This window comes from Morone saxatilis, unplaced genomic scaffold (genome assembly GCF_004916995.1).
Source record: "Morone saxatilis isolate NCDOM2014 unplaced genomic scaffold, NCSU_SB_2.0 Contig20, whole genome shotgun sequence".
Lineage (NCBI taxonomy): Eukaryota > Metazoa > Chordata > Actinopteri > Moronidae > Morone > Morone saxatilis.
Genome location: NW_023339763.1, coordinates 19422921 through 19446951, shown reverse-complemented (window position 1 = coordinate 19446951; position 24031 = coordinate 19422921). Strand labels below are relative to the sequence as shown.

Below are 24031 nucleotides of genomic sequence, written 5' to 3'. Positions count from 1 at the left end.
CTTTGCTGAGGGAAAGCTGCAACTGAAAAAGTTTAAAGGTGAGAGGAAGGTAAAGGAAGGCACTTTGGACTTGGAGTGAATATTAATCACAGTTTCAGAGTTCACCTTTTGGCTGCTCCAGATCAAAGTCAGGTTGTTGTTGTGGCCTGTGACGGGGCACTGCTGCTTTACAACAACACACTCACCAAGTCTGCTTTGGGAAAGAAAGATGCTTATGTTTCCCACATATGCCCTTGGCGGTCTCTTGGGGGTCCAACAAGGGCTCCAACAAGGGCTCCAGATTTGCTCAGACATTTGGCCTACTTCACCGCACACATTCTCGAAGTCTGGATCGCACGTCCCATGATGCCTTGTGCGACATGATAGATGGCAGGCTGTTGTTGTTTGAAGTCTCCTGGAGACTGTGCCCGCCGCGTGAGGCCACAACAGCTAATGCCTGTTTTATAGGCCGTTTGAGCGTCTGCACTACACAGTTGCATCATTACAAGACTTGCATAGTGATGTGCTCAACTTAGAGGGAAATAATGATTGCTGGGTTAGCACAAGGGCAGCACACTTCTCTTATTGTCAGCATTAGGCTGCAACCATTAAAAGTTCTCAGTGAGCGTATTTCATTACCTCGTAAAAAGGCCATTTGGAATCGGTTTCACGCATTCCTATTATCGTTAAAGCCTGCTTTCCCAGCAGGGTTTGGGTTTGAGATGAGGGACAGGTAATCACTGCAACTGGGTCTTTACACAGCTACTGCCAAGAAGAGAACTGGGCAAAGATCCAGGACTCACTGCTGACGCCTCCTGTAACCCCACGGAGTAGACTCGGTGAAAAAACCCACCTATTTCCTTCCTATTACCCTCTGGTAATTTCCAAAAAACCTAATTAAAAATGAATGTACTGCAACAGGGTTGTAAAAACAAAGAGGATCCTTTACAGGCAGTGGTTACACTCATCGACCCCTCTCAAAACTATATCCTCCACTGGACTTTATTTTATTATTAAAAAATACTTAGAGAGGACTTTCTTCCCCCCTTTTCCTTTCCTGGGGAATGAGTTGCATTAAAGGGATGACTGCAAATAGTTTGGCTAAAGAGACCTGCACGACACAAACGCAGACTGACTTAGTTTATACTAAATATTACACTCACGATTAGGAACAAAATGTTGCATTTCTTAGAAAATTAATTGTGACTTATTGGAGGATGTGTCCAGTCAGCCGCCCTCAACAATGCGGCAAGAGGATTTAAGGCTTTATCCTGAGTGACGGCTCAGCCAGGGAACTGACAGGAAGAAGGCTTGTTTTAGGCAAATAAGATACCAAGAATATATTTTAAAGCCTCACTTCTTACTCATTTACTGCACTTTAAGGTCTTTTCAGACCTTTTATGGACCAGCAGAAAGCAAACCAGTACAACTTTAGTCCCTTTTCATCTCATTCCAAGAAGATGAAAAGTCCAATGACCAATTTCCGTTCACTGGAATGCTTGAAGGGGATTTCAAGCACATGAACATCAACTATATGTCTGCGCATTCATGCACATGTCTAGGAAAAGATAAAAGTGTCTCACGTTTTTTTTTCCCCGAGACATCCTCAGGCTGATATGGTTCCGATTAGGATCGCATCACTCCAGTGGCAAAGCTCCCTTTGCAGGACCGTGAAAACTACCAAGGATATATGATTGAGGATAGGCCAGAACGGACTGCAGCCCGGAGCGAAGCGGAGAAATACTTCAAATCTAGTGGACCGCTCAACACACTGATTTGTGCGCATTCCAGTTGGGGCACACATTGAAGCTTTTTCCTTATATAGAATACAATAAATATGTTTGTGTGTTTGGAGGACAGGGCAATCCAACCAGCATGTGGCTCTGTTATATGGGAACTCTTTGTTCTATAAGCAGATCATACTGTACACGTACAGGGTTTAGGGCTCAGCTGGTTACCATGCTGCCCGTTTACTTTCTCTCAACCCTGTATATGGCCTACTAAACCTGACCCCTGTATGCTCTCACACACACATATATATATCCTCATCACTCTATTGTGTGTGTGTGTGTTGAGCATCTGAAATAAGTCAGAAAGCAACAGGAGGCATATGGCTGCCATGTGATGTGGCCCACTTTGCACAGTCCCTACAGAAAATTGATGGTTGCTTTCAGTGTCCTTTCTTGCCTCTAGTTGGACTTTCTGTCAGTCAAGAACAACACAGGCATATAGCATGATTCATGACCAAGAGACTTCAAAAGAAGAAAATGCTGTGAGCCAGGATGTACATAAAGCCTGTGCTGACCTGCATGGACAGAACAAAGCAGATAAGATAAGTCAAGCTGTTTTGTTGCCACATGGTCTTTCATTTTTTTCATTTTCATTTCTTTTTATAAAGATTTATATGATGATATATGGTGTTTCTGAAAATGTGATAACTGGAGTTTTGAAATAGAGTACCCTAGTAAAATGTGTCAGAAAAGAACAAAATCAGTAAAAAATAAATAAAAATACAAATAAAAAACTGGTCACATAAATGGTTACCTAGGACTAGTATGGCCTATTTATTAACCATTCAATTACTCCATATAATGAATCAACATCATTGTTCTCACATAACCGACAGCAAGCTTTTTTCCTTGATTTATTCGGCTCAAAAGGAAATACACCACTTGAGTTCTTTAGATAAAAAATTGCTGTTCCCGCCCGGTTTCGAACCGAGGACCTTTCGCGTGTTAGGCGAACGTGATAACCACTACACTACGGGAACTGGCTGCCTACCCTCTCCCCCCCACCCTCTCCATAAATATAATCCTGCCCTCCTTCAACATCATGTGACATGTGAGCCACACACTCCTGCAGCCTGTATGAGACTGACAGCACCAACAGGACGACACAGCGGGACAGTCAGAGGTCTGCAACCCTCTGGAGCTGTTTACATTTCCTACAAAACACACAGGAGGCTTCAGAAACGTGGTTCAACACATGCAGCACTACAGCAGGAGAATAATTGAGGGTGTTGATTTGTCAGAAAAAGAGGACATGTATTGCCAAGTGGCCCTGCAAGAGCCATGCACAGGGTCCTACACTACTATGAACATGGTTGACCCGGGGGGCCCTTCAGTGGTATGATCCATCCATCAGAATATTAGACATGAAAGCATTCTTTACTGAAATGCAAGTGCACAAAAAGCATTGTTGGACATTTTTGCAGAAAAGTTCATTTTAGATTTCTGTGTGCAGTAAAAATTCTGCCTTTAAATGTATTTTTTTGTTCACATTTATTATCATATGTTACGCATATTTAATCATCGGTTTGCAATTAAGTGTGTGGTTTGGATGCTTGTTTGTTCTGCACACATTTATTTCTGAACAAACTAGCGCTGATTATTATGTAGATCTAAAACAAAAAAGATCTAAGTAAGTGTGCTCTAAAAGGAAAAGACATTGTGCCAAACAGTCAGTTACTGAAATGGTGTTTAAAGCCTTTAAGAATAAAGTCCCTAACACGCTTAATTAGCCCATTGTTGCTGTGCTGGAGTTAATGCACGCTGGTGACAATGTTCAAAACACAACCTGATCTTTTGATATGCTAAACTAATGAATTTCTGTTTAATTTGTCCTTTGTGTACCATCGCAGTTTTCCATTGCTGCTTTCTGGCTGATTAAATATTCATTCAGATGCAGAAAGCTTTTTATTAGTCCTTTAATTAGAACGTAGCTCAAACTGTACGGCTCCTTGGTTTTAGCAGGATTACAGTAACTGTCTGTGCAGTGATTGAGCCCCCCCAGCTAACACATGGTGCTGCACAGTATATTTGCTTCATAGAGTACAAGCAGCATGACTATTTTTAGACAAATAAACCACATAAGCATAATGTTTACATGTGCATCAGTGACAGCGAGCCTCTTTACTCAACAGCTGCTGATGTCACCATGGCCATGTGAGGTCTTTGATTCGGTTGCTATGTCGCCTTCTTCCCTAACTTCTTTGTTTGAGCCAATCGGCGAGGGTTTTCAAGTCAGCCGAGGGTTTTGATTTGCAGAGTAGTCCTGCATCTCTGCAGGGTGTGTGATTCTCTTATAGGGCCTGTCACTTTCATGTTTTTTTTCCTTTCTCATCATGTTGTTGCTATTTTGTATGATGTTCAGTTTGAATTGACTCAGTAAAGATTGATATCAGTTTAAAAATGGATTCATTATTTTCTCCAAATAAACAAAAACAGCATTCTAGGCATTCATCTATTACATAAAACCCACATGGTGAAGTCACAGATGCAAAACACTGCTTTGTTCCATTGTAATGCAGACTAACCAGCACATTTCTGATTTAATCTAGCGCAGCAGTGACAAAACTCACATATGCTATCAAAAGACTGGGATCTAAGTCACAGTTTTGCCCTCTGAAGAACCCTCATGTTTGTCTTGGACAGATCTACGATGATGTCTTTCACTCGTAGGCCTTCTGGGGACATTGCGTACTTGTGCGCTAGCTCATTATGTCACTATTCAGGTTATTTGTGATCTTTACCTCTAACAGCATGTACCATTTGTGAGCCATTAGATCATCTCTACATATGTTTACTCAGTGGAGTTGAAAAAGTACATGAAGAAGTATGATGTGTCAGTCTTGAAGTAAGTGCCAGTACGATGATCAGAGGGGTCTCACTTGAGTTCTGATGTAACATTTACCAATTTTTTCAGATAGTTTAGTAAGTTGGAAAGCTTCCATGAGCTAAAAACTTCCTCCTGGTTTGAAAACTTTCAGAAAACTGCTGAATGTATAAAAACAAACCAGAAAAACAAGTCATAAACTGACTATTTCACATAAATGTATAAATTCCCTGAATCCATGTGGTAACCCAGAGTTATCCTCTTTATATAGAACTGCCTGACAACTTTCCTGTCTTTTGCTAAACCTGGTTGTGTTAAAGCATGCGATGAACATTGCAATAGTGCACATCTCCTAACTCTCGCCACCTAATTACATGATTAATGCCTTGTTGTCACCCTGCTGAGATTAAAGCCACCCTGCATATGGCCTGCTGAACGGCCAGAAGTGATGGGGCTGGGTTCATCCCAGAGGGGGTCACTGTGAGTATCAACCTGAGAATGCTTTACTGACCTGCCTCTTCCCTCCTGGAGCTCATTAACCAGCCGCAGATCCTGCGCACGGGGGATGAATTGGGGCCAATAAAGGGCTATGCCCTCCGGTGGGGACAGACGGAGATTTATGTGGCCTATATAAAAGGCCATTAGGGGACTGGCTGGCATTTTAGGCACGCAGGAGGGATGAAACCCTAATATCTCATCTGCACTAATCAACATACTCAAATGGAAAAGCATAATTTCGTATGTGGGCTAAAATGCAGCGGGGGCAAGAGGTGGGATGAGCGAGGCGGAGGGCGGATGATAATGGTTGGATCTGATTCTCTTCCATGGCTAAGCCGGCACGACAGTTCCATTGTTCTCCCCACTAAGCTGGCTGTAACTCCACAAAGAAAATAAAACCAAACCTGCCCGACAAACAGGTCATCAGCCAAAAGAACACAGTGTTAAACACGCAGCCAAAAACCCAGACCAACAGCAGAGTAACGGCTTAATCATCATTTGTTCTTTTGCTGGGACACATACCATACATTATGTCTGGTTCTCGTCCAATTAGTGTTCCCAGCCACCATCCCATCTCATCACACCGTGTCTTAATTAGGTGCCGCTTTAGGCTGAAAGAAGACAATTCCCCCGGTGTACTTCCATACCCTCGTGTATCCTCTAACATCCACATTCCTCTCAACACCCTGTAAATAACATGATGCATGCCACAGACGCACACAAAAAGCAATATGCCCTAAAGACTGCTTTCCCTGCCCCCTTCATTAATTACTTTAAAACAATGGAAGTCACTCTTCCTCATAGTGAGTATCGGCACATTTTTAGAAAGACGATTTAAAGACATTTTAGCTTAGATTTTAAAACAAAAGCAAAATAAAGCCAGCAAAACAATTGATTTAAATGTGAAAATAGCTGATTATATCATTAAATTAATGACAGGCAGATTGAATAAAAATAACAAAAGCATAAAATGTAATGGAAATGATTTTAAAAGAATTTTCAGATTATTGTAAAGACCCTCAAGCAGCCTATTATGTTCTTGTGCCAGATGATGGTGGCAGATGATTTAACATTATCATCCCTATCAAACAGAGTTCACCACCATGTAGAAGCAGAATGCAGCACTAGGAGGGGGGGAAGGGAGAATTGTAGAAGAGTTGATAGGATCAAAAGGCACCTGAGCACAGAAAAACTGCAACACAAGTTCTTACTCTTAAAACTGACATTCAAAGCCTCATTCAGAATGAATGGGACTTCACAGAGCAGTTTGGTGAACAGGGATTTCTGCACTGGGGGCAGGATCACATGCAACTAACTGCAAAGTTGACAAATGTGGACAGTGATGAAACACAGAACGCTCCTTAATCACATTGTTTGACAATAAGACATGGAGGCGTGTGTACAGGGAGGAGATCAATACAGGACCGGCAGGTCAAACACAGTAAAGTCTGGGCTTAATATGTAATCCCTGTTTTATCCCACTCTTTATAAGCAGTGGTCAGCCTTCCTCGGGCCTCTGTTGAATAATGGAAAGCATTAAAGCAAAGGTCAAGCCAACGCTCAACTTGGATTCTTTGTCCTGAACCTGCTTATTATGCAGATAAATTACAGCTCAAAATGCTGGCGATGCACCCGTGATGATGGAGATGAGGAGAACTGCTGAATAAACATAAGCAAACATACAGTGGAATGAAAAAAATAGTCCACATTTTAGCTGCATGTGCAGAGCTATGCATAGAACCAGAACAGGCTCACACATTCCTTCTATATCTTTCACATACAGAAAGCATCTGGAGGGAAAAAAAGGAGCTCTTTTCCTGCTCCCACACATGAGTCACAATCCAGAACCTGCATTTAAACTATACCATACCAGACCTCTGTGTGTGTGTATGTGTGTGTGCCCCCCAAGCTTTGGGTAACAGATCCCTGAACACAAGGGTCATTCAGTCCAACCTGTATGTTTAAACCAAATGACAACAATTGCCCTTTCTGAATGAACCGCAATCTTATAATAGCACATACAGCAACTGCTACAGTTTCAATCTAATGAAATTTTTGAATGATAAAGTGACAAACAGGATCATGCTAAAAAATGTAACATAAACACAACAAACTTCCAATAATTGGCCACATAATTTAAAAATGTCAACATTTAATCAAAACTTTACCCTTGCAATGCTAATTGTATTAAAAAAACATGACGCAAATATGCTAGAAGCATGTTTCAGAGGCTATTTAGGATAATGTGACAGTTAATTAGTGGACTCTCTGCTTGAAAATGCCAAAGGGGCATTAGATCAGTTCAGCCAGAGGAGGAAAGTACTTACAATGAACAGCAGGAGGAGCTACTCTGATACTGAAACCAACACAATTTAGTTGGAAGGACCATGTACTCATTAGTAGCTTTAAATGAGGAATAACACAGATTGGCGGTTGTAGAAAGGGTGAAATGTAAAGTGGCAGGAATGAGACAATAGGGAGGAAATTGTGATTCTATGTTAAACAGTCTAATCCATCAAAGCAGTGATGTTCTAAAGGGATGGTGATTTTCACCTCTTGGTAATTACATTATACAGTCCAGTATCCAGGTAGGTAATAAGCCTTCCTAGTAGCTCTGCTATTTATCAGAACTTTAACATCAGGAAATACTTGCATGCTTGGCATACTAACCGCAATTCAAATCTGACGTAAGGCTTAGTAACAAATATTTACAATATGCATTACAATGAGTAGCATCACATGTGATTAAGAATGGGATCATTTAAGGAGGAAAAAAGCAGAAATTAAGGCTTTTCTAAACATATCAATGTGGCTGCTGTTGCGGCAGGTCACAGTTTAGCCACCTTTTTATTTAGCACTACATCACTGTTCCTACCGCAGTCAATAGCTCCATCAGATAAGAACAATAGTCAACTCTGCACTGAAAGAAAGACACCCGGGGCATACACATGGAGAGAGGACTACACTGAGCATAAAAGAGAAGCACAACAAACAGATGGAAGTGACAGAGTGATAGATAGGAGAGAACAAATGATAAAAGAGAGAAAACACAGCTTGTGTGTGTATGTGACGTGTGTGTGTATGCATATGTCAGCCAGAGACCTTTTGTCTGAGCAGCTTGCTGCGGACGCGGCCCCATAGCTTGGCCCCGGTGTTGGTGTGCCTCTTGAGCACAGGGGTCTGTGGCTGGCTGGACAGATTGTGCTGGTTCTGGTCCACGCAGCAGTGCTGCTCCAGACGCTCACACACCGAGTTCAAGTTTACATCCGATACCAGAATCTCCGTCATCCCAAAAGCCTCTGAATGCCCCTTCCACAATACGCCGCTTAAGACAAGGAGGGGGGAGGATGGATCCCTACGTAACCTCTCTCTGATCTCTGGAGCAGGTGCTGGAGAGCTGCTCCGGGAATTCACCAGCAAGAAAAAAAAGTCGGCAACAGCTGATGCTCAGATATTCACTTCGCAAAAAGAAGAGAGTGATGACAGGGAGGAGAACAAGATGCTGCCATGGTCTCCTTGATAAGCCTGATAATAATTCCACGTTGGTACCTCTCTCTGTGAGCTCATTCCACAGTCAGCTGCCAACATCTCCTCGCTGTGCAATCTGACTTCCACAACGGCAAACACAGATACAGAGCGCTAGAGCGAGGCAGAAAGAGAGAGAGAGAGAGGGAGGGAGGGAGGGAGATCGGGGGAGTGAATGAGCTCCCGTTGTCACTGAGCGGCCCTACTTCTTCCAGATGTTGATGGACACACCTCCACAGAGAGGAGGGAGGGGAGGAGGGAGCAATAAACAGTCAATGAGAAATGAGAAGCAGAGGACAGAGAGGGAAAGTGAAAGAGGGAGGGATGGAGGGATGAAGGGACTGCTAAATGCTGTGCTGTGTTTCGTTCAGAGCTTTGACCCCATGTCAACCTTTCCCAGAGCTGGTCAGCACACTCAGGATGTGAGTAAAGATAGGAATGTAATGAAGAAAAAAAGATGTAGAGATGGTGTGAAACTTTAACATGATCAGGTAATGAATGCAGCACCTAAAACTGTCGAAACCATCACCTCAACAGAAATCTAGAAGGCTTTAAAAGCTGCTACACTGCCATTTCCTCTAAAAATATGATAAGAGCCACATTTTTCCTCCTCTTTCCAGCCTTCTCCTCCTCCTCCTCCTCCTCCTCCTCCTCCTCTCTGCCTGTGTGCCTGTTATGGTGCCTTTCTGTGCAGATGACTTCTCCTCACCACGCTCTTACAGTTCTCTGATTTCTGCATGCACGCATGCACTCGCACGTCCTGGGAGACATGCAGAGCGAATCACCATCTTTATTCAACGGGACAGCCAGAGCTGGCTGCTCTTAAAAGGCGTATTCCTCTGTATAATGGATCGATAGGGGCACGGGAGAGTGTGTATGCCTGTCAAACTCCATCTCCATCCGCCGTGTCCTGTCCCATTTGTATTAGAGGGGAGAAATATTCTGCTGGGGAAAGGTTATAGACACAAGGCTGCATTTTAAAACCTCCTGACCAGTAAGACACTCTGCTGGGCTGAATGGAGCTGTGATTCAGTCAGTCTGTTTACTGGTAGGTAGACAGTGTACAGTGATTCATAAAGGGATTCAGATAAGAAGCAAAGAACATGTTACTCAGTTTCCTTGATCTACAGAAATGTGTGAGACAGCTGTGTTTACTAGAAGTAAGATGCAAATAGGTTCTCTGCTTTTTCTGCAAAATATCCTTCTCTACTAAATGTGCAAACATCAGCTAATGAACGAAAGAAAAGAATCAATCAAATAAAAAGTAATAATGACCGAAGCCACTGAAGGTATTGATTATTGATATTCTAGATGAGCATTTAATGATTAGTCTGTTCTATTTTCGCTCTAAAAGTGCAGTTACCAGCAGAAAAGGGCTCTGAACATGCCTTCACTAACCAAACAGAGTCATCGTGTGATCACTGGGGTGCCTAGAGATAGCACTAGACAGTTTGATACCGTGGTGTAAAAACATGTGGGTTAGTGTGTGTGTTATGCACTGAAGATAAGAGTAAACAGATAGGAAGGGTGAGCAGGACAGCCTGTATGTCTGAGTTTGTGACCGACAATGTAGGAGGAGAAATGTATGGGGGGACCTCAGTCAACCCTCACCACAGAGTATTTTTAACTCCCAGGGGTTGTAACTATGAGACATACACACTCCATGCGTCACATCTTGGAAAGAATGTCTGGGAAAACCATGTTTTGGAAATGAGAGGGGAAAAAAAAAACCCCACAGGGAGACAGGGGATATTTTTGGGCAAGATGAGACGAAACCCCAAAATAGATGGGTATATTTTAACTGTGTATATGTTAACTGTTATATATATGTGATTGGGACATTTTGTTAAATGGGAGGTCTGCTACTACAGCATACATCAAATGTGAATGCTTAATACTTCAAACTGGATATTTTAAAATTGGAAGCTCCAGAGTGGAGACGTGAGCATTTCCTTACAGGGCTACTACACAGGATCCTACATTTCACATAATGCAACAAATCCCATCTTTCATTTGACTACCTTGTGCCTCCTGAATTCCCACTTCCCACAAACCCCACACCTGCAGTTTGTAGTGCAGGCTTTCAGCACATCCATGCAAGATGTTGCATGTTGGGCAGTTGGCTTTCCTTTTAACTGCCAAGAATTACTGACAGCTGTGCAAGCCCCCCAAAAAAGGTCATCAGCAAGATGTCTTTTTCTCACGTTCTGAAAAGGTGCCATGTTACAGCACATTTACTCTTCAGAGTATAGCAGAAGCTTTCAGGCGTCTATACCATCGGGTCAACCAGAGTCCAACACTTCACAACACATCACATCAGAAGAATCATGGAGTGAACATACATGCATCCAGCCAGGGGAACACAAACACATACTGTACATTCATACATCCAGTGCGCCACTGTCTAGTGTTAGCTCATGCACTATTTATGGCAATAAAACCACTCCTACATACTGTACATACAGACATGCTAACCCAGAATACTGTGGGCTCACACCAACTCAGCTTACATTAAAACAGTCCAGACCGCCAAAGTTCCCCAAAACCCAAATTTACTCCATACGTGACATTTAAATGCAAAATAATAACAGGGTAGCAATGTGCCAGGATAATATTTGTCTGAATCTTGTTGGAGGCAAACTATTTCAGCTCCTTGGTTTAGTTGGTTGGATGGGTTTCGCCATGCGTAAGAAGAGCGGAATAATGGGCCCTTATTTTCCTAAAAGGCCCTCGCATAGTTAAAAATGTACTGTAGAGATAAATTAACCGTATGAGAGGATGAACTGTGTGGGGCCTTGAGCTTGGGAGACATGGGAATGATAAAAAAAGAAGAAAGATGTGAGCATGGGAGGGGGAGGGAGTCCAACAGGGAGATAAGATTAAGAGTTCTTGTGGGAATGGAGAATACATGAAAGAAAAGAAAAAGGAGTAATTAGTAAAATTGGTAACCCCTGAGATGTTCTCTGGTGCTGAACACTCATAGCTGTGGCTGTTAGCTTTTATTGCTGGAAATCTGTGCACCGAGGACAATGACTCGATTTTTAATCACTGTTTTAAGCGCTGTTGGTCAGAATAATAGACTTTAGGAAATGTAGTTGATTTTATTTTAAAGTTTAAGATAAAACCATTTTGCTACAAAGTGAAAAGGTGAGGGAGCAGATGGTCCAGCCCTGAGTGCCTATGCTCTGACATCAGGACCAGTCTTGGCTCTTAATTATACATGTGCTGGGTGGCACAGCTCCTCGTAAAGCCGCTCCATATGACCAGACAAGAGGGGGGAAGGGAGTGTTGAACTAGGTCCTGGTTTCTACTACTAACTCCATCTGGGACTGCGGCCGCTCCCTGACAAGCACCGTGATTCTGTTGATTCTGCGATTCTCCGGCCTCTTCGCTCCTGCAGGCTTCAGCACTGCTCTGCCAATCACAGAGATCCTCAGGAGCCGGAGATAAATTAATGATCAATATAACGGCTACGGTGCTCCGACCTGAATATGGAGCAGCTCTCCATATTCCATGCCTGGCTGGTGTACATGGGATGGGTCCTGACACTGAAGTCAGTCTGGCGTTTGAGTTTGTTTGCCATGTAATAAGACATCCTGGGAACATTGTACAGCTGCTGAAAACATCTGCCTGTAAATGTTTTGTAGTTGACCTTCACTGTTCCCTTTGTATGAAACAAACCTTGTGTGTAATGCTAAGCAGTCCACAACGATTCCTTTTCATGTTAGAAGCAATTTAGCCATCCTGTGTAAAAGCTGGAATATTTGACATTAACAAGATCCTGTGAACTACGACTCCAGATTTCAAATAAGAAGCTGTGCAGTGGATCTCCTCACAGCAACAAGGTCCTGGGCTCTTATCCAGCTCCCATCTGGGGTCTTTGTCTGTTTGCATGTCCTGTCCTATAGGACATGTATGGATGGTTGGTATATTAAATTGTTAAAAGCACATTTTGACATGACATTTTGGGAAATATGCTTATTAATAAATATAAATAAATAAAGCTCAATAATAATAACTAATGGAGACTCGAGGACCCAGAGAGAAACAGTTTCAGCACGCAACTCCCTGTAAAAAAGCCCAATTTATAATTTTTGCATTTCGGTTGATAAACAAATGAAACAAACAAGATATAACATGTTAATTAATGGGCTGTAATTAACGTACAGAAATGAAAGTCTTATTGATCTTCTCATCCTACTCGCTGTAAAAAAAATTAATTGGCGTACTTCCTAAAATGTTGAACTATTCCTTTTATGCAGACCATTTGTTGCATTTTGCTGATAAGTAGAAGAAGTTTCTTTAAACTCCACGGAGCATTTCAGAGTGTATCAGTATAGATTTTAAAGTTTTGGTAGTCTTCAGGGTAAAACTTAAATCTATTTTTTTTTTTTTTTACATTTAATCTAATTTGAGAGCATTTTTTAAGGGGCTCAGCCAATCTTTTAGCATTTTTATCAAAGCAAGTAGTCTCCACCAAACTACAGAGAGACTGCTATCGGTTACTCTCTATTTTGACACACAAACCTGGATTTTGAAATGCAGTCCAACTCATGCTACAACAAAATAACTCTGAAAGTGTGTGTACATTTATATTCCTGGCTTCTGTAACGTTTATACTGTAAATCCCTGTGAACGGTGAAACAAAGGTGATCATTTGGGACATGGGTATCGAAAAATTATAAAATCAAAGGGGAGGAGGCCTCAGGCTTATTTGACTTACTCATCAAAAATGACAAAGTGCTGTGTTTTCACCATTTGTGTCAAATGACATTGATAGCCGCAAGCTGTGCTGTGAGCGGATAAATCAATCAGATTTAATTTGAACAGTCTCTATAAGTATGTTTAGGGGATGACCCAGTCCACCTCTTTGATCTTCCATGCTGAGTTGTGTGTGTGTGTGTGTGTGTGTGTATGAGGGGGGGCTTTCGAAGGAGGGTCCTTCAGGGTACAGTGGGAGTGCTAAAATGATGCAGAGGCAGGAGGGGGGTTTGGCAGGGTGGGAAATCACAGCCTGAGGGTGCTCTACAGATTATTCCTTCTTCTCTTTCATCTGAGCAGTTGGGGGGCATCTTCCTCAGATTAACCGCTCCATCACTTATTAAGCACTTTGGAACAAAAGTGGTGATGGAGAGCGAGCAGGGAAGAAAAGAGAGGGAGCTAGGAATCGCTTTCACTAGCATGTAGCTCGAGTCTGTTGTGGGTTGTTGGGTGTGGCTGGGATGTGAAGATGAGTGTGAGTGTCTGTGTCCTCTCAGAGACAGAGAGTGGGTGAAAAAAAACAAAGCATTCAGCATATGAAAAAATATGAATAGACCAAGCTATTTAAAGCCTTCACATTCACTTAAAAGGTAAACCTAGCCACAAATCAGCAGAAAACCTTTCACTTAAAAACATGTTTAAGTCCGATCAGTAAATCTGGATGCAGGTAAGGACAGAGAGATAAACGGAGGACACAAAGCACAAAAAGAGGTTGAGAGGTAGAGTGATGCAAGAGCAAACGGTGAAGCATTAATGCAGCAGGTTCTGCATGACAAACCTCTGTTCCAACAATGAGGTCACACTCTGTATACATGCTGTTCTTCAGTTTTTCAGTGTTTTGATTCATGTACTTCCACTTCATTTATTGCAATTGCTTATTGTTATGTTTATTGCTCCCCTCTTGATTTACTCTCTACTAATTTCTATTTTCATTATTCTTCATTATGATTTGATTGTCATTTAAGTCACTCAGAGGTCTTCCACAGCTGACGCTCTGTGTGTCTGCCAGCAGAATTCAAATGTGTCGTTCCTTGGCTCAAAGTGCATTTGTTCACCAAACAACAGAAATCTTTTCAGTCAAACAGAGAAAACAACAGAACCTCCTTACTGGAGAGAATTACAGCTAAACAACACAGTGAACTTTCTTTAATTACAACTGATCCACCAATCTAAAATCACAGCATACAATCTGAGCCTGCTTGCTTTAAATAAACACCCATGACTCAAAATAAAGTAAGAGCTGCACAAGGCAAATTTGCATATTTAAAACCCCAAGTGGTGCAAAGTAACTTTTTTAGGGAATTTTTGGAGAGTTAAGACTTCATTACTCACAGAGCACCATAACACAGAGAAACCACATAATCCTGAGTGTCTGGGTCTACTTTTTCCTTAGCTGCAAGGAGGAGAGGAGATTGTGATAAGAAATATTTCCACAGCAGGTTTAGCCATCATTGCTGTGTCCAGGTTTTTCTGCATAGAGCATTCGCACGCTGTGTACGATTTATTTGTGTGCACGAGCAAGATTTCCAGTTGCAGTCACACCTGGCATCAGTTTAATCTGTGTTAATGGGGCAAAACGCGCTCAGGGAGACAGATTGTTCTCCGTTTCAGTAATAATCTGGGATGTCGACTGGCGTTGGGTGTGATTTCTCCATATGAATCATCCTACCCTTCAGTGCGTTGTGGATGTGAACCCATTATTCTGAAGCTGTGATCTTCTTGTGTTGCGCCCTCTGCTTGACTGGGACAAGGCTGTGTTACATCTGAACAATGTGACCCAGTTCCAGTGATGAAGAGAGTGCAGCCTCACAGGACGACGATGCAGCTGACCTGCTTGAATAATTCATTCTTAAGTGTAAACCAACGGCAGACTGGACGCAGCCACCTGGAAGATTAGACGAGCAGGGAGGCGGGTGGTTGGACTTACAGGGACGAAGCAGTGACAGGATGATCTCGAACGGCACGAAATGAGATGAGAAAGTATTATGCAACTGGAGATTGCAGTAAAAAGCACTGACAGAAAACTTTTTTGAGTATGACTGTCTAAATGTTCGGGAAGTCTATATGCTAAGCTAAGCTAACTGGCTAACTGGCTGCTGGTCGTAGCTTTATATTCAGTGTATAGACACAAGGGCCGTATCTCCTCCCCTAACTCTCAGCTAGACAGCGAACGAGTGTATTTTCCAAAATGTCAGACTATTCCTTTGAGCAGAACAGTTACGAAAACAAAATAATGAATTGCATGGCTCACATCATCAGCACAAATTGTGACCCAGGTGGTGTATTTTCTGACCTTGGGCAAACAACCGAGAAAACGTTTTAATGAAGGACATGAAATCCCCATCATCAAAAAAATCTGTTTTGTAAGCTCTGACACTTTCTTTTTCATCAAAACTGGGTCAGCTATTCTGTTAACTAATTCACAGCAGTATCCACACCCTCTCAGCCTTCACTTTCACCAATAATGAGTAAAAAAAAAAGGAGAAAAGAAGAAGAAGAAGAAATTCTGTCTGGGGTCAAAACCTCATTAGTGGGTGAAAAAGCCATCAGCTTATAAGTGAAAATCAATTAGCCAATCAATGGAGACTCTACTTGCTTCTTTAACCTAACAAGCACACTGATGATTGTTTTATGATGACCCATCTCTGTGTAACGATGTTAGCAACACAGCAAACCACCTCAGGCTTAGAAGGAGGAGCTGTTTTCTGATGTACCGCACCACTCGTTGCCACTAAGTCTCTTCTTTTCTTTCTTCTGCTTTGATCCTCGATCTTTCTTCCCTCTTTCTCCTTCCAATTCACAGATAAAGAAGACAGATTAGAAACTGAGCAAGTGTTTTCAACTAATGATCGACCCAGCAGCCAGTGACAAAATTAGTGAGGCAGGATCTCGGTGGCTTCTCTCTAACCAGAGCTGACCTGCCTCCTTCACACTGGCTGAGTGAAACATCATTGGGTTATACTGGAAGAAGAGGAGAAGGTACAAGTGGGCAGAGATCAATCCATACAACTCCTCTGCAGCTCCTGGAACACACACATAGAGTACATATCCCTCTCCCGGCTATTATACAACACACATTACGTAATTCAAACAATTTGTGACTCTGCGAAATAGACTTTTGAGGTGCCCTCCCTCAAAAACACCCACTCAGCTCTTTGAAAGCAGGACCAGCGGGAACAGGTACACGCTCAAGCTGGCACCCCCGCCGGATCAACAAATTTTATGATTCTGCCAGGGACATTTAAAAAAATAAATAAAAAAATTGCTCAGATGAATTCAGCACGACATGCTGGTTATGCAACAGGCTGCTTCCAGCAAAGCAATGCACAGATAGAGCACTCGTCATCTGAGAAACACTAAGAGCCGGAGAGAACAGTGTTGTTCTCCAAGGTTATTTAAAGTGCTACATTTCAGTGGTTAAGTCATAGTGGAGTGTTTTAAAAGCTAAAATTGTGTCTAATTCAGGTTTTGTATAATAACAAACGTATGAGAGAAACATTGTGACCAGTATCCCTCACTGGATGTTGTGTTTTTGTAACCACAGAGCAAACTTAAGTTTTAAAAAGTCAAGGGCTAAACTGTTCTTCTCCATAGAGCTCTTAACATTCCTTAATGTGTGAAAGAGGCACAAGTTGAAATGCTTTGATCCCAGACATGTTACATGTGGCATCAGTCTGCTCTGCAGCACCCGAAGTGGATTTGATGAGGCCATAAACACTAGATAACTGCAATGGCAATGACCTCATATTTCGCACAGCTGACAAGTTTAAGACATCCTTGCGAGGAGTCTGTAGAGACTTTAAAAACATTTCCTCCACAGGAAAACATTACCTCATCATTAGCCTAATTTGTGGTGGCAAAAGGGGCCCAATACTGAGGTCCCAGGTCAGAAATTCAAGAAGCCAATAAAAAGAGCTTTGTTATTATGACTGTGCCAGGGTTAAACAATACATACAATTCAGCTTATAAGTATTATCATAATAGGTTCACATCATTTGAACTCATTAAAGCCTATGTATATCTGCAGAGTAAAAAAATGTTTGGTTTTAGTAGTGAAGATAAACACCTGTCAGAGTGGCCAGCTGTCAATAGGGATGCTCATTTGTAAAACGGAACAGGAAAAGAACTGCACTCAGCTATGATTGCAGACAGTGAAACATGATTGAATAAAGCATCAGTTTTGTACTTTAAAGAATGGGAGGGGTTTCCGATATTTACTGATAAAAATAAAAAACTAATGTGCCACTAGTACACCAGCAAGCTCAGAGTTCATGCAGTCTGTACAGTCTGAGCAGGAAAATGGGCAGTTTCTCCTCCCTTCTTCTGGGACAGGAAGTCATAAAGCAGGTTCAAACGCCTGGCACTGCTCACGGCCCTGCCATGCAAACAGCTTAATGTCATGGGAAGTCACAGACTCAACAACAACTCAAAGCCACATCTCAGGTCATCTCAGACTGCCCAGTTTCTTGTGCATTTACATTAAACATGGAGAAGCCTTGTACCACTCTGATAAATGGAGCAGAAAAAAAATGGAAAGGTCATCAGCACTTGCTGAATTGGGATGAGAGAGAAAATGAACATTAAAGCAGGTAGGTTGGGGTCATGATGTGAAACTACTGATCCAAACACCATATGTTAAAAAATAAAAACAGCCAGAAGTCTATATAGCAATGTATTCCACCAGTAATCATTCAAAATGAATCGCTTTTAGTAAGGATAATCATTGAGCTAACACAAACTAAACTTATAAAGCTCACCTTTATTCTACAGTAGCTGACGTGCACTTACTGGATGTTGTTGTTATATTTGCTTCTGGCCCACTGTACAGTATATGAGTACCCTGTATGTTGAGATATAAATCTGGAAATCAGCTCATGCTTACATTAGTTTTAAAAGGTCACAGTCTAGATAAGATTACAGACTAAAAGTCCTATTTTAGGGACCTTGCATTCATTTAAATGTTTCTACAAGCCTGGGAAAAATACTATTAATACATGTATTTCCCTCAGCCAGCAGTTTTCATGTCCACTCATTTGTTCCTATGTCTAGCAGGCAAATTCATTATGTGTGTTTGTGGCTGGGGGCTTTCTCTCTTGACTCACCCACGAACGTAGTTAGATCACTGCAGGAGCTGAGCAGATGCCTCTGCAACACGCCAACATGCAAAAACTGCACGCAGAAACCTGAAAATAACAGCTGCAATACCTCGAGCTACTGATTAAGAATCAGCTACTGTTTCATCTTCATATGGTGTGGAGGAAACACAAGCTAAGCACTAGATATCAACCAAAGATTTGTGAAATTACTTGGCTTAATAAACTCTCATCTTCATCAAAATGTCTCATTAGAGTGATGAACACTCTTCCTTTACTAATATGCAACTAGCAGAAGCACACCTTCACAAGTCTAAGAGCTACTGGGGCTTTTGTGGCCAAGCAGAGCGTACAGTATAAACACAGATCTGACAGCTTACTGAGGCGTACACACACAGATATATAGGTACTGTGGGACTCAAGGACAAGGAGCACAGTAGGAGTACACAAACACACATACACACCCACAACTCTTGGCAGACAGCAGGGGTGAGGCTTTCTTTAAAAAATCATTGGAATTTACAACAGGGATGTCAAACAATAAAGTCAAAACGTGACTGGAAAATACAGACAGCCAATATCGAAACCTCAAATGACCATGATGGTCAAACCATTTGCTTGGGTACGTCCACCTCGCTCTGTCTAAATATCATTAGATCTGAACCACTTCTGCTGATACAAAATGTTGTCATTGGATCACAGATGTTTTACAAAGCTTCTCCTGAGGTTTAAGGGAACGGAAAACCAGGATGTCAGTAATCCCTCTGACACACTATACTACTGAATTCTTATGGACACTTCTGGGGAAAACATTTAGAGGGATACGCTTCACAGTAGACAGGATGTAGAAGTAAAGTGTGGTGAACAGAGAACTCTGCGATACAACAGGGTTAGATGGCTAGATGCGGCCTTTGGAGTTTCACAGCCACCGTAGTCTCTCCTACGCGCTTCACAGCCCGTTCTCATTCCCATGTTTAAATATAGATGAGAGTGGTGTTCACTCAGTTGCAATCTGCAATCTGAGGCTAAACACCCCAAAATCTTACACACTAGTCCTTTAAGACCTATTTTACATACATAGTTAGAAGGATATGAAGGAAAACTGGTGTTTGTTCCAAGTCGGTTTTGTTTTGTATTTTTTACAGCTTACAAATTTTTCCCAAAAACTCAATTAAAAATTAGACCGAAAAACTTCATACAAGTAAAGGTAACTTCATTAATCCAATCAGTTTTTAAGTCCTGCAAAAATCATGTTTAAATTTCAGATTACTGGAATTTATTTAAGACCCAACAGACATCCTGTACAGGTACCCATCTGTCCTTTTCAAGTGTTTAATCAAGATACTGAATACATACAAGATTTACAGATACTGCTTGATAGCTGACCATTACCTGCCAATTTCTACAAACATCAACCATGCTAAAATTGTGTTTACTTGAGATGCTGCAACACACTTTTGACTAAAAGCCACAATTAAGCATAACAAGGAAGCACTCTGCCAATAATTGTAATTCCATGTATTCCTGGAGCCGACCACAGCTCACGCCACTGTCCTCTCCACTATATCTACAGTTCCTGGAAGAAACCAAACCTCATACAGGCCCCACTGCAGATCTACCATCCTCCATAATGAGGTGCATAACCACAGTGGGCAAATACTTGCTCAATCTCAGACCCCAGCTATGACCATATGGAAAGCATCGAAGATCCTGCACAATAATTACGTCTAAACAAACAGCTGAGGAGAGCATTTTAACAAAGTGACATTTGAGTAGGCGCTACAGCTTCATAGCTGTCCAACCCCATCACCAGCTTCCCTGGGGTAGTGTGGGGTGCAAAACAAAAGCAGACCCGGAGCGAACGTCAGCCACGGATGGATATCCATCACATCTTACAGCTCTGGTCCCCCGACTGGCCACTTGAAAGAGAGCAGGCTCTCCATGCTGGGACACAGTGTGTTGCTGAGGCCCATTTACTTTAATATGGGCCGAAAGGCTGCCAACAACAACAAGAGGAAAAGCGAGAGGGAGGCGGAGTGGGAGAAAGTATTCTGGTCTCACTGGGTTTTTGGGATAAAAAAAAAAGACAGTCGCATCTGGTGGTCAGAGACTTGGTTCTGGCAGTCATGTGAAATCTGATTAAAGCAGAAAAGAAGGCAGAGAGACACCGAGGGGTGCTCTGCAACACTGTAGAACTGTTCCACCGGTCAACCAAGGACAAATGAGGAAAGTATGAAGGAGAGAGGGGAAGCTGCTTTAAAAGGTATAGTTTGACATTGATGGGAAATATCTTCATTCGCTTTCTTGCAAAAGTTTAGATAAGAAAATCGATTGCACCCTAAAATTAATCCGCAATATATTAAGGCTATAGCCAGCAGTGGGTTAGTGAAACAAAGTCTTTTTTCTTGGGAGGCCAGTCTCTGCAAACAACATGAGGCAAAAAAAAAGTATTATACTTTAAATATTTTGCTCTATACCCACATAAACCTTGGTTGTCCCAATTCACATGATACAAAACTACTTTAGATTATTCTATGAATTTCATATCATAAAGATTGAAATACCAGCCTAAAACAATAGGTAAACCCAGGTAATAATAGAGGACAGAGCGGAAACAGGAGGTGCATCTCCAGGCCCAAGGACACTCATCGATTGACCACACAGGGATTTCACAAACCCACAGCTGAGGTGAACCCCAGACAATCCATGGATTGAGCCTCACAGCGTGCTGGCAGGCAGAGTCAAGCATGAAATGAGCTTTGCCCCTCAGAGAGTCAGACTGGGACCGTGATGAGAGGGATGAGGTGAATCTCTTCCCCCAATGTCATCTGTTGTCTATAAATCCACAGCTTGAGAGCAGCAAGGGAATGTGCCAATGTGAAGTTTTAAATGTGATTCAGAAGAAAATATGAGTGCTCTGAACCAAGTGAAAAAGAATCCTGAATTTAATTTGGAATGTCCCAGGATACCAAGAAAGACACACAGAGACCACCAAAGAGGAGAAAGAGGGATTTCTCTTTGATATTGAATAAAATATTGTCACCATTTGTTGGTCTGCTAGCAGTAGTCCTCTACTATAAAAACTGGATTAGAGTTGATTGTTTTAAACACAGCAGGGTGACAACGACAGTGAGAAGTTGGGGTGTTAACAAAAGTCTACTTGTCATTATTAATGACCACTTCTTGCTTCTCTCTGTGCTCTTGTCTCCAACTGCAGAGCCTCTGCATTATTCTCTTCAAGTCTCCAAAGCTACTAAGCAGCTAAAACAATAAGAGAGGCACTGGGAAATTTTAATAAGAACCAAAGCCAGAAAAATCAAGCTCTTACGGCTGGACTGAGAGGCTCTCATCACCTCTCACGGTTTTATCTGAGCGCAGAATTGACGGCCTCTGTGTTCAAATATGACACTCTTTGTATTAGCTGACCCCGCCCCCTCAGACTGTTTCCAATTATTCCTGAACCCGCACTTCCACAAGACAAGAGGGCGTTAGTAAATGCAGGGAGAGATTCACGGTGTCTCTCTGGAGAGCCTTTCATTTCTCAGGCTGTGATGAGCTCCTTTGTTCTCACTTTAACTCTCAGCATCACATAATTGGCCACCATCTGGGGCTCTTATTCCTATTGTCCTCCTCCATCTCCTTCTCTTCTGCATCTCTTTAACTGCGCTCTCCACATGTGCTCCATATGCATGTTTGGGGTAGGAAATCATACATCTGTTGTCAATCCGGTACACTTCCCTGAAACATTATGTAATGTTACAATGCGGACCAATTACAAGGCCAGCTTGCCCTCGACATCTCCGAGGTCCTCTGGAGAGCACTGTGTTTGTATTTTCTGCCGGAGAAAAAAAGACAGTGAGGGATAAATGGGATGGCAAGGGAAAAAGAGACTGAGAGATGTGAGGGAGGTCACGCAGAGATCCTTTGGCCTTTAAATGGCCGTTTTATATTCTCACTTTATTCTTTCACGGGGTCCCCAGTCATCCAAGAGCTAGAGCAAAGCTTTTCTGTTTTGCTCTTCCTACACGGTTCACAGATCACTCTTTATCCTTGGCTGAATGAAAAGCCTGTCCAACGCCTCCGACTTGTTCTGAGTCCAGCAGCAGATATTTTAACCAGTTCTGGCATCTCTTTACTCATAACTGGTCACATTCAGAATTTTGTACGATTTTTTATCGCCTGAAATCCATAATGTTTCATAAGCAGTTTGGCTCTGAGGATGGCAATGTGTGTCTGTCACTTGGCCTGCCACATGAAAAAGTCCAAGCTGAAATATCTTAACAACCATTAGATGGATTGCCATGAAACTTTGTACAGACACCCGTTGTCCCCAGAGGATGAAGCCTACTGACTTTGTTGATATCCTGATTTTTCCTCTTGTGTCACCGTGAGGTTGACAGTTCTTGCTTTTTGTGAATATTTTAACAGCTACTGGATGAATTGTCATTCAATTTAGTTCGGATATTCATGGCTCCCTCAAAATAAATTTGAATGACTTTGGTGTTTGCCCAATACTTTGGTCAGTGATTTAAGGAATGCTGGAACTATACTACACAGACTGAACTCTCAGTCTAATACTCAAAATACTCAAATGTATTTAGGCTACTTACTCTTTATGATTAAAATTTGACCACTGATTAAAGAAGATGTCAGCCTTCATCAGACTGTAGGAATAAGGAATACAACTGTTTATAAGGTCAGGACAGTCCAATATATCAGCATGTGGTTTTGCTGGTGTCCTCCTCATATTCTTTTCTACAAGAAGAGGGCATTATAACAACACATTAGGATCCCTCACTCTTGCCTTTTCCTCCCAGTCTAGAACATTGGATTCCAAGAAAAAACACATCAAAAGCATCAACCTGGATGACAAATGTGTCTGTTTTGTCTTCACACTCACACATAAACTGGATTTGGCAAGTCGGGGGCTTTTCCTATTCTACTCACAAAGAGAAAACACAGTGGGTATCTGCACATTTGCTTAGGAGTGCGTGTTGTTATTTAGGGCATGCATATCCCAAGTGGCAGGGAGTGGATGTTTTAAGTTGGGAACAAAGGCTGTCTAAGTGAGGGTTGTGATGGAGGAGCTTCTTTGTGGGAAGATGACAAGGAAGGGCTCAGAATCCATCAAATCCCTGCTATCAGCTCCACTGATCAAGGATCGTCTGATGAGGAAGTCAGCTTAATTGGGGCTCATCAATAAAAAAAGCACCATATGCGCAAACACAGGCAGACTATGAGGGATGAGTCTCATTAAAAACCATAGTGGAAAGAAAATATAAGCAACATAAAGAATACCGCAACATACATACACACCACACACACACACACACACACACACACACACACACACACCTAGCCAGACAAAGGAAACACAAGCTCATAAACACCAGGTAATGTAGCAGGCTGAAGTTATTGATATCATTTACAATGCATTAGCCCATCACCCATTTGTGTGTGTATGTGAGTCTGGATTATCCCTAGGGGGGCTGAACGCACACAGCAGAGTCCCATCTGTTAATGTTGTTGACAGCTCTGTGTGTGTATGTCTATGTGTGTTT

General features: G+C 42.1%; 1 protein-coding gene and 1 non-coding gene across 5 annotated transcripts in view; both read right to left on the bottom strand.

Moving 5' to 3' along the window:
* Nucleotides 1-24031, bottom strand: part of abr (ABR activator of RhoGEF and GTPase) — a 123252-nt gene that overhangs the window by 7294 nt on the left and 91927 nt on the right. Inside the window, exon 1 of one of the 4 annotated variants that reach the window (XM_035666139.1) lies at nt 8194-8780. The exons of the other annotated variants lie outside the window; for them this stretch is intronic. Within the exon in view, the coding sequence (XP_035522032.1) occupies nt 8194-8379 (186 nt within the window). The 5' untranslated portion in view covers nt 8380-8780. Of the gene's footprint in view, nt 1-8193; nt 8781-24031 lie in introns of those variants that run through there. 4 annotated transcript variants of the gene reach the window in all.
* Nucleotides 2677-2749, bottom strand: trnav-aac. Its single transcript has one exon. It is a non-coding gene; the product is annotated as a tRNA-Val (tRNA).